General features: G+C 35.2%; 1 protein-coding gene across 1 annotated transcript; it reads left to right on the forward strand.

The window, feature by feature from the left end:
• Positions 1-7087: 7087 nt before the first annotated feature.
• LOC126819615 (receptor-type tyrosine-protein phosphatase kappa) lies at positions 7088-17417 on the forward strand. Its single transcript, XM_056100497.1, has 16 exons — positions 7088-7838; positions 8277-8426; positions 8625-8715; positions 9197-9300; positions 9933-10123; positions 10888-10975; positions 11634-11710; positions 12167-12206; positions 13068-13165; positions 13801-13923; positions 14143-14294; positions 14685-14820; positions 15606-15755; positions 15885-15984; positions 16752-16819; positions 17322-17417. Exons 1-16 carry the CDS (start codon positions 7313-7315, stop codon positions 17415-17417), a joined length of 2190 nt encoding a protein of 729 aa, XP_055956472.1. The 5' UTR covers positions 7088-7312.
• The last annotated feature ends 17 nt before the right edge of the window (positions 17418-17434 follow it).

The raw sequence follows: 17434 nt of genomic DNA on the forward strand, positions 1-17434 counted from the left end.
GCTGTGGCAAATTATAACATTCTAAAGTTCATAAGATGTAACTGTAAACTTAGTTGTAGTAGTAACGCCGGGTCGTAACAAACGGATTAAAATGTGTTCCTGCGTGTAGTTGATACGAAGGACTATCTTGTAACAATAGACTAGAGAAGTCTTTTGGTCTTTAAACGGTGGCACCGAGTAGCCAAACTCAAAATTATATAATAGATATATTAAAATTTATGGTGTTCAGTTTGGTTGCGTAAAGTTGAGAATAACTTAAATATGCATTGTTACAAGCATCATTCATATTGAGATCCGATATCAAAACTCAGTCGGTCGTAAAAACAATTGCCCAAGAGAGATTGCGTTGGATTTGTTTTCCTATACATACCTCCTCACAACCCCCCCCCCCCAAAAAAAAAACCCAAAAAAACCCCCAAAAATTATTTGTTTCGGATTTTTTTCCCCAGGTTCGAGGGTCTCCTACCAGTTATTGAAAATTACTAAGAAATCCTATTTAGTCAATTAAAGAAATGATATCTAAATTTATCGAAAGTCAAAGTAAATGTATCAGCGAAAAAGAACAAGATTATTTGAATAACTTTGAGCCAAGAACGGTATATTGTTTATGGGTTACCTAAAGTACACAAACGCACACAAATGCAGAATGAAATAAAGAATAACAGATCAGCTCTAATTTATATATATAGAAAACCCTACAGATTTAAAATTAAGATCAATTGTGGGAGTTTCTCACAGCCTTACACAATGCCTCAGTAATTTCTTTGATATCCTATTTAGTCAACATGTATAATTTATAATATTAGAGAAGACAGGTATAGTATTTGATTCTATATTCTTGTTCACCTATTGAAATCAAAGCGGCACGTTTAAGATCACTGGAGCGGCGTGCATCTAAGTTGTGAAGTATGCAAGTCACATTCAAAGTTATTTTATATTTGTGTCTTAAAGGCTTCTATTTGGTTAAACATACATTATAATAGAGCTAAATCTTCCTACTGCAAGTCTTTCTTTAGGCCTTAAATGTTTTCTAATTTATTAATTAGACATTAATTATCTTATCCAGGCCATAATAAACTCTCAATTTTCAAATTATTCATTTTGCGTTATATATTTTCGAACTTATATAGCAAGAATGGCTAGCTCTTAACCTAAATCTTACAAAATGTATGTTTAATTAAAGTTTTTATTCTGTAACAGTGGGTTAAATTAGAGAGATGTGGTTTAACGTCCAGTCGACACAAACTAGGTCATTTCGGGATTAAATGGTTCAACTTTATTTCAATAATTCGTTGCGCGTAGGGCCCGGAGAAAACCCACGAGGTTTGACAGTCGACCCTACTTTTTGTCACGTACAATAATAATTGTGGTAATAATAATTGATTTATATAGCGCCAACAATTCAACTTAGCGAGTTGCTCTCGGGCCCTTTACATAAGTACAACTTATATAAAATCACAACACATTAATCCATAAATAAGACATAAACAAAAAACGGAGAACATTATTTAGAACACATGGTAAAAGTCTGACACAAACACAGCTAGAACCGTATTCAATCAGTTGTATATTTGATTAAAAAGTTCGGTTTTGAGATACTTTTTAAAACCTTTAATAGAATTTACGCTTTTGGTTTCGTTTGATATTGAATTCCATGACTTCGGAGCACCGACTGCGAAAGATCTATCACCGGAGTTGGGTTTTGAAAAACAGTTTAATTAAGAGGTTGTCTGGTCGTGATCGAAGGGTTCTGCAAGGTTTATTGGTGTTGAGAGGGTCTCTAAGGTATTGAGTATCGTCATTTAGAGCAGAATACGTAATAGACAGTATTTTAAAATTGATACGTTGACGGATTGGAAGCCAACGGAGATCTTTCAGAATTGGTGTCATATGTTCATTTGGTTTAGTCTTGGTTATGCTCTGGGCTGCTTTATTTTGAAGTTTCTGAAGTCGTTTGATTTTATTTTCAGATAGATTGTACAACAGTCTCAAAATGACATAGTCTCTCTCTCTCTTTCATTTCTAAATACACTAACAGACTTAATTAATGAACGATAAATTATCATGATATGTAATAAAATGTTGAATTATAAGAAAATCTCGTCATAAATGGATTATCTTACTATTCATCACTAATCATAGACTGAGTCCAATTGTCACCCATCGCTTCCCTGTAACTCGGCCAATTCAAGAACGATCGACATGAAACTTGGCATGCTTGTTCCTTGATCAATTGCGCATTGATTGCAGTTTCGATTTTGATATGACGTCACAATTTCAACGTATTTATTATTTTTCTTAGGTTGAAGATGCAATATGATTTTCCCTCATTTGTCCAAAGTTATAATTCTATCAACGGTACTACACACTATATTAGGTAAGTATATGTATAGCATTACTATATTAGGTAAGTATATAGCATCACTATATTAGATAAGTATATGTATATAGCATCACTATATAAGGTAAGTATATATATATATAGCAACACAATATAGGTAAGTATATGTATAGCATCACTATATTAGGTATATAGCATCATATTGAACTTATTCATTAAGATAGACTTTATAATAGTTTGATATAAATCTTATCAAAATCCAAGTTAAAAACCAGAATTTATATAAGTGTGATGCAAATCTTATCAAAGTACATGTTAATGATTGAAAATAAATCTAGAGTTATATCTAAAGATATCAATACTGTCAACCATACCTAAACAATGACATAATTTATTCACACTTTTGTTTAACAGCATTAGATATCTGTAAAGATATCAACAGCAGCTGTCAATCATGTGGTACCACCAAATATCCTATAGATGACGTAAATAGACATAACTGTATGAAAACATGTGGTGTTTGTACAGGTATTATTTTTTTTCTTAAAAATACAGAGAGAGAAATGGGGTTTAACGTCCACTCGACACAAACTAGGTCATTTCGTGACTAACATATGGTTTTAATTTTATTTCAATAAATTCGAAACCACGCCAGTTGACTCAATGGCAGGCCTTATGATACAGCACGCACGTGCTAACCATTCGGCCATCCAACCCCCCTCTTTCTTTAAAGATTCTCTATGTAAGATTTAGTCTATAATAATTGTTCAAAAATAGAAAATCACTTTATTTCGAGCGACATTATCACCGTTTGAATTTTAGACAAGATGTGGCATATATTGTTTATTATCATAACAACGAGACTTGTTATTCGAGACTTAGGCTCGCGTCGCCATTTTCAAGTCATATTTCATTAAATGGCGACCTGGTTTTAATCCATTTAAATCCCCACCATCCGATGCTCTAGAGAGTTGATTATAGGCTTGGCATGTGAATGCATGTTTATATAATAGTTGATATAACTTTTGAAGCCAAATTAAGCAATGGATCAATCACCACTACAGTTCTGTTTAGCACGATACAAGACGGGAGAGCCTGACAAGGAACGAAAAAATAAAATGCCGTGTACATGGAAACGTCGGTATCTGGGAAAAATTTACCCCCATAGCAAAATCCCTACCCCCCTCTTCATTAGCCCAATTGGTGTAATAGAACGTTAAACCCCCATCCATTCATGTATTTTAATTTTACTTATAAGAATATAAGTATTGTTTTTAAATCACATCTAGGAGGCTCGGGTTATCATTATATAATATAACTGTGATTCCAGCGATGAAAGTCTCAAATTAGATAGGACACACTCTCTGTGAAGAGTATTTCCGCGCTGACTGTGGACAATGAATAGCCTAAGCCAGTTAAGATAGTAGATACCCAAGGACTTGTGCGTTTTAGTCACTATGTGACTTGAAGACGGAGGTTTGCTAAAAAGAACTAATAAAACTGTAAAGAGAATACTGGTTGAAGTTCAACCTATGTTGGATTTAGCGGGGACACTAGATCTTTAGCATATCATGCTGTAGATCTCTGGGAGAATGGTAACTGTACACTTACAAACAATACTGGTGGTGACTGGTGGTGTGTTGTATTTACATGTTGTATTTATTTATTATATGGTGTATTTTACAAATACAAATATTGCTATTGGCAAACCAACGGGGCAGAGTTCAACATTTGTTTATGGATCATCATCTTCAAGTAATGCTGTAGATGGTAATACTGATAATGCCTGGAAGAATGATCACTGTACACATACAAACAATAACAATGGTATTGACTGGTGGTGTGTTGATCTACAACAATTTTATAATATTGACAGCATCAAACTATTTAATAGAGGAGGGTGTAAGTGTACATGTACATCAAGTCAAGTCAAAAGATTACATATCTGATGTCAAATATCACTTAGTAAGAACGACACTACAGACCATGATTGTTATACAATATTTACTTTTAACAAAAGGCATGTTCCAGATCTTGTTCCATGAAACAATATTGTTTTTCTAAAATGAGGATTAGTGACACTTTTAGTTTTGTTTTAATCTACCTAGTTTTTATCATTCCCAGTTACATATTATTATGTTAAAACTCATGCTGGAATAACACGAAGAAGGATAAGTGTCCAAATCCCCTCTCTTACTGAAACGATAATTTAAACCAGTCCTCCATTGTCATAAAAATGATTCCAATTTTTTTTTCCAAATTTCTTGTTCCATTGACGCCCAAATCGTTATGTTGTCTAACATGTAAAAGATATTGCAATATTGTATATTGTTATACAACATCCTATATAACATCTTTAACAATGGTTTTGGTTTGAAAAAGAACAAAGGATGTTATAGAGAATATTTTATATTTTATAGTTGAAGAAAGATTGAGTGGATTTGAGATAAAGATAAGTTCTGATGGTCAGTGTGATGAGTCAGGATTTAATTCATCTACGTCATGTTATAAAAATACACCACCAACAACCCAGTCTGTATATAATATAGAAAGCTGTAATCAACAACAATCTATATCAGCTAGAACTGTTTTTGTCAGTGTTAATAATGAGGTGGTTACGCTGTGTGAAGTTCAAATATTTACTGGTAAGATATGATATATAACATCACTGATACAATACAACATATAACATCATCTACAATATTTACTGGCTAAATACAACATATAACATCATCATTATCTATCTTATAACACCGTGTATTGATAAAAAGCCGTTATATGGGTTAACCATACAAAAGACTGTAAAAGAGCTGAATTATGTGGAACATCGATGCTCAGATTTTAATACGCACAAGTTTTGATGAAGTGAGTTGTGACAGCATCTCGACATCAAAACCAGAAAGACATACGCTCACGGTTGGTGTATTTTACTTCTCGGAGACTGATTAATAACTAAATAGCATTTATAGATTTGTAAACACGTGAATTTGTAAATCACGTCCTGCTAACAGACTATAATGTTAGTATCAGCACAGTGCTATGCTAGATTTTTACCTTCTACGGACCCAACATTACAGAATAAAAGGCAAATAAAAACCTTCAGGTTATACACAAAAAAACAGTATTCTTATGTAAATAAAATATATACATAACAAAAACAATATTATTCTCATCCAAAGTTCATAATTCTTGCTGCTGATTTCACGCCGCCATCTTCTCATTAATCTTCTGTCGACGTCTCTTTTTAATCCAGTTTTAAGATTAAATTAAGTTTATGTTATTGCCTTGTTTTATTGGTGTTATACTTTAATGCTGATTAACATTAATGTAATATTAGCACCAAAGTCAAATGTCTCGATTCAAGAAAGCGTGCCAATGAAATTTAAATAAGGCTCCTGTTAAACACATAAAAAGTTTAAAATTACGCGAAAAGCCAGACCTAATTTAACGATATTCGTTGGTGTTTTCTTCGTCCATTCTACACGGGTGTCTTTTCTGCACACCCAATTTCATACTTATAACATATTTCATAGTATCTTCACACCCAATTTCATACTTATTTCATAGTATCTCCACACCCAATTTCATACTTATTTCATAGTATCTTCACACCCAATTTCATACTTATAAAAGTGTACGAATTTTGTTGCTTTTAATGGCGTGTGTCTCTATTCTTTGGAACCTTAAAATAGACGAAAATTGGCTTTCGAGTTTTAAAACCTTTATTGTAATTTCTAATCAATTATATTTGGTGATATTTGGTGACCTACGCGACGAGTCCACATAAAACGATAGTCGTTTGCGCCACCATAGTCCATTCTACACGTTTTATTAGTATTGTTTTGTTGTTTGTGTATCAGTCACTACTAATTACTTCCGCATATGTTTTCTTTGTTCATAACAAATGACGTCTGAAACCATAGAATACACGAGGCGTGTACTGATTATAAAATATTCATTGTGTTTTAAATATTAGATGTCGACTTTGTTAATACATATAATAATTACACATATCATTTACTTACAGCACAATGTAATGATGGATACTACAATACATCACGTTCTACGTGCCAGCCTTGTAATACGTGTTATAATAATAATTGTAATCCTGATACTGGTGTTTGTAATGAAGGATGTAAAGATCCGTATTCTGGTGCTAAATGTACACAATGTAATACTGGATACTACAGTACATCAAGTTCTACATGTCAACCTTGTAATACGTGCCTTCATGACAAATGTGATGCCACTACTGGTATTTGTACTGATGGATGTAAAGCTACACATTATGGTGGTAAATGTGAATCGGAATGTAGTAATTACTGTAATAACAGTAGATGTTCTATCACTTCTTCATCTTTACAACCACGATGTACAGATGGTTGTGTAGGTGGTAATACAGGTCCCTACTGTCAGTCATCATGTCCTGCTAACTGCAGATCATGCCAACAAGACGGGTCATCATGTAATGAATGTAATCAAGGCTGGTATGATACAAACTGTCAAAAAATCTGTAGTGATGGATGTGTAAGCAAAATGTGTAATAAACCGGACGGGACATGTGTATGTAAAGTTACATATTATGGTGATAAATGTGAATCACCTTGTAGTAATAAATGTACAAACAGTAGATGTTATATTCCTTCTTCACCTTCACAACAACGATGTACAGATGGTTGTGTTGATGGTTCTACAGGTTCCTACTGTCAATCATCATGTCCTGCTAACTGTAGATAATGCCAACAAGACGGGCCATCATGTAAAGAATGTAATCAAGGCTGGTATGGTACAAGCTGTAAATCTCAATGTCCTGATAATTGTGTCGGAGGGTGTGGTAACCTCGATGGTAGATGTAATGACTGTAAACCTGATACAGCTGGTCCATACTGTAACATTACTTGTGGTACAGGGTGTCAACCAACAACAAACCTCACAACATGTGATAGAAATGGTAGATGTACTAACTGTATTATGGGAAGATATGGTAATGGATGTAATGTGAGTTGTAGTACACGGTGTGCTGGTGGATGTGATAGGGATACTGGTACATGTACTGACTGTATTGTAGGAAAATATGGAGGTATATGCGATAAAAACTGTAGTACAGGATGTGATGGTGGATGTGGTAGAACTGATGGTAAATGTACGTCTTGTATTAAAGGTAAAACTGGAGACATGTGTAACACTGACTGTAATGATAATTGTACTGTTTGTAATCAGGATGATACCAACTCTTGTACTGAATGTAAAGATGGAAGATGGGGATCATCATGTAATAAACTATGTAATACTAACTGTAAACCAGTAGTTGGTAAAACTGTTGGGAAATGTAATATAACAAGTGGATCATGTACTGAAGGTTGTAAAACAAGATTTTATGGTATAGATTGTAATAAAGATTGTCGGCCTAACTGTAAAGATGGTTTATGTGATCGGATCACAGCAGATTGTATAAATGGATGTGTACCTGGTAAAATAGGATCTAATTGTTCAACAGGTAAATTAATGTATATACTACATCGCCCGATTTTATATCAATGAATATATTTGTCGATTAGTCCTAGGAACCTGAAAATTTCTTCTCGATACAGAAATTTATTGGCAAATATTCTTCAGTTACAGTTATTTGTTTACTCTTCCGTCGTTATTCAAAATACAAATCCTGCTAAACAATATTTTATATCATATTTTTAAAACATTCCGTCTCTTCGATGTGCATTACAACATATAATTATGGTTGGTCAGGCTTTTATTTTTATTTTGAATAGACATGACAAATATAAGGATTTTAAATATTTTTAATTGGACGATTTTTTTTAAATAACTGAATTAATCTGTATTTTTGTATAAATGACTTTGAACACTTGGTTACACCGTGGACCATTTATAGCAATATTTCTACAATAATTCGACAATGTTGATCGTGTATTTACAGATTGTGAACCGGGGATGTATGGTGACAATTGTACAAAGGAATGTGGTAACTGTGCCCAGAATATACCATGTGATATATCGGATGGTAAATGTAAAGGTGGCTGTGCAGATGGCTTTCAAGGACCAACTTGCCATACAAAAGAGGAAGCAGGTAGTAATGTTTACAGCAGTTAAGGAATGTGTTTTTAGTGCTTATTCCTCACTGATTGCCCCTACAGGATTTAGCTAAGGTCTCTACTGCATGTACAGCAGCAATTTGTAAATATTAAATAGTAATAGGGATGAATGCTAGTGGGAGTAGGTTTCTTTCCCTAACAGGATATATGTCCTCTTTATTCTCTAATTGCAGTACAAGCTACTATAATAGTATCTGTTGTTGCTGCGTTGGTTGTTATCGCGATTATTGGTGTTGTTATTATTTTGGTTGTAAGACACAGAAGGTAGGTTCTACATATCAATTAGCACCCCAACAAATATGTTATTGCTCTTATTTATTTTAGGCCAAGAAAGTTCATCGGGATTTTCCGACGTGGTTTCCCCTCGTCAGTAGTGCAGGACGGAGAGCCTGACCAGGACAATTGTCTAGTCATTCGGATGTGACGAAAAACCGAGTTCCCGTGTATACATTGGCGTGCACGTAAAAGATCCCTTTGCAGTTGAAATTCGATATAAGAGTAGGCCATAGTGCCGCTTCCCGTGCAGAATTTCTCTCATAGCACATTGTTTGGCGTATGCCAGTCTTCGTGAGCTCAGTTGGAGCAGAACAGTAGGACGTTAAACCACATTTCATTTCATTTCATTTTATAGATTTTATATACTAACATTTAATCGAACACACGTACATTGTTTTCTGTTTCCTAAGCTACATGTTTTACTAAAGAGAATTATCGAAGGCATTAATATTTGCTAATGTATTTTCAGACGACAGAAATATGTGGAATCTAACCAACTTGAAGTCAACCATTTGCCTATAGATTCAAGTCTAACCAAAAGCGATTCGTTTTCTAAGAGAACAGTCTCTAAAGGTTGGTTATCTTGTTTATAACTATAACAGTAATTATGGTTGTCCGTAATGTGAATTCGCTTGAGGCTTCAACACACAGAAAGCACTGAAAAGATTTCGGGAAAGATTAATATACTAAGATAAGTGAACCAATATTAAGGCTCCAAAGTTTATTTGCCATAATAAAACTAATTATAATTAAAGATAATACTCTGATATATTTACGTTTACTTATAATTAATGTAAACAATAACTCATTGTCTGCTGGGGCGCTAAAGTGAACAATTTTTCTCGAATTGTTTATACAAACAAGGGGGGGGGGTCATGGTGGCTAAGTAGGTAAGACGCTAGCTGGCCAGACTGGAGGTCGGGTGTTCGATCCCTGCATTGGCCTAGTTCATCCATATTTTCCGGCGTCGTTCGGATGGGACGAAAAAACGAGGTCCCGTGTACACATTGGCGTGCACGTAAGAGATCCCTTGACAGTTGGAATTCGATATAAGAGTAGTGCCGGTGTCCGGGCAAAATTTCCCATTGAGCACACTGTATGGCATATGCCTATCTTCATAAACCCAGTTCGGAGCAGAACAGTACAGTAGGACGTTAAAGTCTATTTCATTTCATTTCATTTTATACAAATATTTATATCAACAGTAGGCCAAAAACCTAAAATCGAAGTTAATACATATGCCAATCTGCTAGCAGAAGAGGACAATGAGGCAGCACAAGTTTATGTCAATGATGATGAACCCACTGCTGCTTCTACACGTATTCAGCTACAAAATCTGCTTCAATATATCAAACAACGAAAGGCTGAGGAAGAATCGCTGAAAGCTGAATTTGAGGTGCGTGTTATTTTACGTATTTTAGTATTCTCTGTTTTCCGTATGTAGAGAGAGAGAGAGAGAGAGAGAGAGAGAGAGAGAGAGAGAGAGAGAGAGGATTTAACATTCAATCGACAGAAACTAGGTCATATCGCAAGTGGTTTAATTTTATTTCAATAATTCGCTTGCGCGTAGGGGTCTTTAGCAGTGGGAGGTAACCGGAGAAAACCCACGAGATTGGACAGGCGAGCCCACTCCTTGTCACGTACAAGCGAGGTATCAAAAGCACGCCACTTGACTCACTGGCAGCGCGCCATTCTGCCATCCAATCCCGCCTCCGTATAAAAAAGTAACTTCTATAATTATTACAAATTGATAATAGATCAGATAAAACACCCGATTAGATTTTATTACATACTTCGAGAAGGTATTTGTTGAGTAATAAAACCTTCTAGTAGTTTATCGAGGTTCGGGTGTTTCCGGAGTCCAAAATGGCCGCTTTATATAAATGAGAATTTTGGAGATAACTAACCCGAACCTTAACCCTAACCCTTTTTAAAAGACTGAACTTGGGTCTAATTTAGTTTTTACTTCTCTTAAAAGGGTTAGGGTTAGGGTTCGGGTTAGTATTCCCCTAAATACTCAGTTGTATAAAGCGGCCATTTTGGTATGACGGCCAACCCTCGATAAACTACTAGAAGGTTTTATTACTCAACAAATACCTTCTCGAAGTATGTAATAAAATCTAATCGGGTGGATAAAAATAGTATTCTTTCGTTTTACAGACCCTTCCAAGTGGACTATGTGCAGCATATGATTATTGTATGAATGTTGTTAATAAGCCGAAGAACAGATACAAGAACATATGTGCTTGTAAGTAATTTTCAGCAAAGATTCGTTGCAACTAAGTTTGACTTAAACATGCATTATACAAGAGGGCAATCCGCCATTTTGTAGGTCTTCCTTTAGGTCTGAAATGTTATCTAAACTATTAATTAGACATTTATTAACATGGAAACGCCATAATCAACTCTCGATGCCATCTTATGTGTCCGATTTTCATTGGATTTGAATCCGATCTGCTGTTGAACGCCCATTGATGATTAACCGCAAAAATGGATGATCGAGACATTGTTAATTATCGTGACAGCAGTAACAATGACAATTGAGGCTAAAGCGATTTTAAAATAAGGTTCAATTTGACTGAAATTTTCTGCATATTCCCTTTACATTATCTAGTCTTTAACTATTATAGTTAGAACTGCTAACTCTTTACCTAATCTTCCATAATGTATCTTTAATTATTCAAAGGCAGTGTAACTGGTCGTTCCTGAAAAGCGAAATGAAACCACGGTCGTCGCCATTCGTAGCGATATGTTCACCTCGTGAAACTGGTCATTGGTTCTAATGCATGTAATGAGTTCATAATGACACCACTTTAAATTCGAAAACAGAAAGAAAGTGTACATCTCCTAACTGTATTTTATTTCCATACAAATGTTACGTTATATGTTGATATGGTTTGTTATAGTTGATCATTCACGAGTTAAACTGGACGTAGAAAACGATGACCCTAATTCTGATTACATCAATGCTTGCTATATAACTGTAAGTTATTATTTATTTACTGAACAGTTTTATAGAACATGCTTTAGGTTTACCTCCTCAAATATTCATCAAGAACACGATTTTACCAGCTATTAAATAACTTTTATCAATATTGTGATTCTCCCCTTGTCAGTGGTGCAGGAGCGGCTGTCAAGTTTTTCGGATTGAACGAAAAAAAAGCGAGGTCCCGTGCATACATTGGTGTGCACGTAAAAAACGCCTTGGCAGTTGAAATTGGATATAAGAGGAGTTCTTAGTGCCGCAAAATGTCCCTCATAGCTAATTGTGTGCCGTATGCCTGTCTTCATTAGCCGAGTCACAGCAGAATATAGGAAATTTCATTTTTCTATCAACAATTGTGCAGCGGAATTCTGCTAATAAGATCAGTTGATGGTGGGCGGGGTTCTTGTTCCTTAAGTGGCCCGATATTTATCATATATCGTTTTTTTTATCTAGGGATATGGCGACATAGCAAACAAATATATCGCTTCACAGGGTAAGTTTTTTCGTGATTATTTTAATTAAACTAATTAAGGTGTTTTTAACTGAGATCACATTACAAAAGAAAAATAAAAGTAGCGACGAATTCCAGGATCTTTTATTACTACAAGTTTCCAAATATACTGTTATTTCACTTATTTAGTCTTATTCATACCGCGGGCAAGTGGGTAAGACGCTGGCTCGCCTGGGCGACCTACGGATGTAAACTGTGGTCGAGACTTAAACATGGCAAGTTCTGTGGGCGTTTGGAAAAGTGTACAATGAAATATTTATCAAACATTTTCTTTTTAGTTCGTCGGAACATTAATAGTTTATCCTATCATCTTGCAATTTTATATTTTTCAGACAAATCTGCACACGCATCAGCCTTTTCAGCTATTCTAACTATCCCGACCGTGCTCTATCGCATGGTACGGCTGGTCACGGCCAGATTTTGAACTAAATGTCATTCGCATGAAGATAGTTCCGACTAGGGTTCGGGAATCCCTGCAACCGAAGTTCGCTCTGGAGGTTGTGTGTTTGACCCCTGCTTTGGCCAATAAAGTTCATCCGGATTTTCCGTCGTGGTTCCCACTTCTCAGTGGTGCACGACGGAGGGCCTGACAAGGACAGCTGTCTAGTCATTCGGATGGGACGAAAACCCCGAGGCCCCGTGTATACATTGGCATGCACGTAAAAGATCCCGTGACAGTTGGAATTCGAAAGTGCCGCTGCCCGGGAAAAGCACACTGTATGCCGTATGCCCATCTTCATTAGCCCAGTATAGACGCAGAACATTAAACCCCATTTCATTTCTTTTCGTTGCATATCACTTATTTATACCAGAACTTTCTAATAGTGTAATTTAATTTGACAGGCCCCGTTGATGTTATTGTTAAGGACTTCTTACGGTTACTATGGGTTTCGGAGACAGGAAAGATAGTAATGTTAACTAACTTGGTAGAGATGGGAAACGTATGTTGATCTTTGTATTTAATCTGTCGACGCATCGTTTAAACGGAAATAGACTGATCATTGTGCTGAAACACCAGACACACCTTTTAAAGCGATAATTTCATATTTTCTAAAAAAGTCAAAACATAATTATTTCTATGTCTTTTGCTCAATAGGTTTTCAACTCACTATTATACGATTATAGGTATTATTCTCCCTCTTAAAAATCCTTTGACCCCGAAAATAATAACACAATTACCTCCCTTGTCTTTCTATTTCCCCCCCGTGGAAAAGCTATCTTCAGATGTTTGAATTTAAAGTTGAAAATGATATTTTTGCCAATTTCTCAACTGGCAATAGTGAATTATAGGATTAATAGGATTATTCGTTAACAAGGAAGGACTGTTTATAGAGACCATCTATTTTAAGGCTTTATTTTAATAAATTTTAAAAATATGAAATTGCAGCTTTAAAGTATTTGGTGATGCACAAAGCTCGCAATCATTTTTATTAGTATTTTTTGATTAAAAGTTTATCCTTTGTCATGAAATTATTGATATTTGTATTTGATATCTTGATGTACATTTGTTTGAAAATATTTAATTATATCTTATAGTTTATTTGTTAAGAGTCTTATGTTATAATATTTATTTCAGAAAAAATGTTTCAAGTATTGGCCAAACAGTGGCAAGCAAATGAAGTTTGGTCAAATCTCCATGACATTGATAAATGAGGATATATTTTCTCACTTTACTGTCAGGACTTTCAAAATCACAAAAGTAAGTTTTAAGCTGGATACCTTATTTGCTTGATAAAATTAATCATTAAGTTTTGTTTTAAAAAAATAATACTTTCTGTGAGATAAAGTAAGTTTTAAGCTGGATATTTTATTTGCTTAATAAGATTGATCATTTTAGAAATGTTAAGTTTTATTTTAAATAAATAATAATTTCTGTGCCAAATACAGCAGTAATAAAATGTCGATTTTTATGTTCCAGGACGAATGTGGATCCAGGACCATCAAGCAGTATCATTATACATCATGGCCTGATAAAGGTGTACCTATTGATACTGCGTCACTGGTAGAATTCAGAAACAAGGTAATAAAAGCCACCTCTCCACAACCAGGACCAATGGTGGTACACTGCAGGTATATAAATATACGTTTGACGTAGCTATTGTGCTATTGTGGAGAGAGAGAGAGAGAGAGAGAGAGAGAGGAGGTACTTCCACACAAAGTAGGTCATTTCGATACTAACAATTAAATACTTCGCTTGTGTGTAGGGATCTTTAGTAGTGGGAGGAAACCGGTGGATGCGGAGAAAACCCACGAGGTTGGGCAGGTGACCCTTCTCCTTGTCACGTACAACCGAGGAATTGAAACTACGCCCGGTGACTCAATGACAGACCATATGATACAAATAGCCCGCGATAACCATCCGGCCACCCAACACCCTTATAGTGTAAAAAATACATTGTCCCAGACTATATTCAGATTACGTTTACTTACACTTAAATTGTCCTGTATCTTGCGTTTCAGTGCTGGTATTGGAAGAACGGGGACTTTCATAGCTTTAGATTATTCAATAGATAAAGCTAGAGCAGAAGGTGCTGTAGATATTTATGAGTGTGTTAAACAGCTGCGATATGAACGAGTTAACATGGTTCAGACTTCGGTATGTATGTTTATTATTATAATTGGTCGATCCACAATAATTTTACTTGTGACCAATAGATATTTGTGAACTATGTCTTAAAGATACATTATGGGAGAATCGATAACGAGTTGGCAGTTCTCACCATAATTGTTAAAAACTAGATAATCTAAAGGCAATTTGCTGACAATTTCATTCAAATTGATCCACTATGAACCCAGAACTAAGCGATTGAAATTTTCACCTAGCCTCGATCATCATTAGTCTCGATTATCCAATTAATCGTTAAATCGTGAAGGAAAGTTATGCAGTAAATCGGCTCATAATCAACTAAAGATCGCAGGCTAGCAGGCTAGTGATGCGAGAGAGAGAGAGAGAGAGAAATGGGGTTTAACGTCTACTCGACACAGACTAGGTCATTTCGGGACTAACATATGGTTTTAATTTTATTTCAATAATTCTCTTGCGCGTAGGGGTCTTTAGCAGTGGGAGGAAGCCGGAGGACCCGGAGAAAACCCACGAGATTGGACAGGCAACCCTACTCCTTGTCACGTACCACCGGGGATTCGAAACCACGCCAGTTGACTCAATGACAGGCCTTGTGATACAGCGCGCGCGTGCTAACCATTCGGCCATCCAACCCCCCTGGCTAGCGATGCCTTCTAGAGTTGATTATAGTCTGGATAAGTTAATTAATGTCTAATTAATAATTGAGATAACATTTCAGGCCTAAAGAAAGACCTGCATTAGGCAGATTTAACTCTTGCATAATGTATGTTTAAATGTAATGGATTGAACTATTTCAGGAACAATATGTATTTCTACATGATGCTTTAGCCGAATGGTATATAGCTGGAGATATTACATTTCCTGTCACGTCTTATCAAAAGGACTATCAGACGTTACTGAAGGTCAATAGTTCATCTGGTAAATCACAGCTTCAAGAAAGATTTGAGGTAATATTTATAAACGATAATGTTAGTCTATTTAGGCTAATTTCAAGCAAAATAAAAATTTAAACACCTTAATATGCAACCATATTTTGTTTTGATTATTCGTGATTTGTTATTTGTTTTCTTATACAGATGCTTGATAGTATATGTCCGTCACAAAGTACAGCTGATTGTTTGGTAGCTTTATCAGAAGAAAACAAAGAGAAGAATAGAGATCTATCCATTTTAGCATGTTAGTTTTATGTAACTTTTGATTGACCCACATGTCAGCTTGGTGTATTGTTTCACCAAACCCATCCGTCCGCCCGTCAAGAATTGGTTTGTGAACAGTCACCAATTGGCAGAGGTTATCATATGCAATGTGACAGATGATTCTATACACATTTGCCGGGAAACATTGGGTTTTATGAAATATTTAACGTTCTCTGATATTCAGTCCCAACCCCCCCCCCCCCTCCACCACTGAAAAAGTCTTGTTAGCGCAAAAGAGGCTATATATTTTCAAGGGACTCTCCTCCAGTTTGGCGTATAGGATTGTGGTCGGGTGCCAACTCCCAATTAACTTACATGTCCTCTCTCCGGTCTTAACTAACTTTCTATCAATTAGACTTCTGCTTATAATCCTTTTCTATACAAAGGATGACGGAAGAGATTGTGCAGCTTGCTATATTGCATCATATACCAGATTTGACGTTCAGTAAGGACTGTTTTACAAGACAAATGACATTACATAACACAGGCCAGCTACAAGTTTATATTATGGTAATGACTAATGAATGTCATCTGGACAACCATGAGTGTCAATAGCCGAGATAAAGATATTTTATTCAATTCCACTTTCATGTGTCAAGATGGCACGATGACGTATTCATAACATCTGTTATTATGTTAAAGTATACCTGTTAAAATATCTGTTCTCTCTGGGTAGGGATTGGGTAGATAATATATGAAGCTAATAAATGATGAAATTATATAAATATTAAAAATTATATATTTCAGCTGATAAAACGAGGCTGTGTTTATCTAAGCCACAGATGACAGATTATATTAATGCTCTGTTTTTATCGGTAAGCAGTAAAAATACTTCTAGCTATGGTGTATTACGGTGCATTCCATAAAAACTTGGAAAATCTGTTTAAATACTTCGAGCTATGGTCTATTACGGTACATACCATAAAAACTTTGGAAATCTGTTTAAATGCTTTGAGCTATGGTCTATTACGGTGCAAACCATAAAAACTTAGGAGATCTGTTTCCATCAGATGAAACTGTTAATTATTTACGATATTTTGTTTTCCCATGTATATTGTGCTGCAATGAATGACTACCGCTAAACCAAATACATCTTGTTTAAGAATCGATGTCATTGTTTTTACAGATCTACAATTTAGTAGTTTAACTTTCAGTATGTTATAAAATTCGGCATATTACATTTGAATGTTATAAAATTCAGTATTATGCAGTACGAATTCGTTTTAAGGTAAATGTTTTACCCAGTAAGCTATCATTTAGACATATTTCCGTAAGCTGCTGAATATTTGCGTTTTTTATAAGATTTTTGTTTTACAGAGCTACAGAAAGAAACGTGCCTACATATTGACCCAGACACCCTTACCAAATACAGTGATAGATTTGTTTTTACAGATCTACAATTTAGTAGTTTAACTTTCAGTATCTTATAA

Source organism: Patella vulgata, chromosome 4, assembly GCF_932274485.2.
Source record: "Patella vulgata chromosome 4, xgPatVulg1.2, whole genome shotgun sequence".
NCBI lineage: Eukaryota > Metazoa > Mollusca > Gastropoda > Patellidae > Patella > Patella vulgata.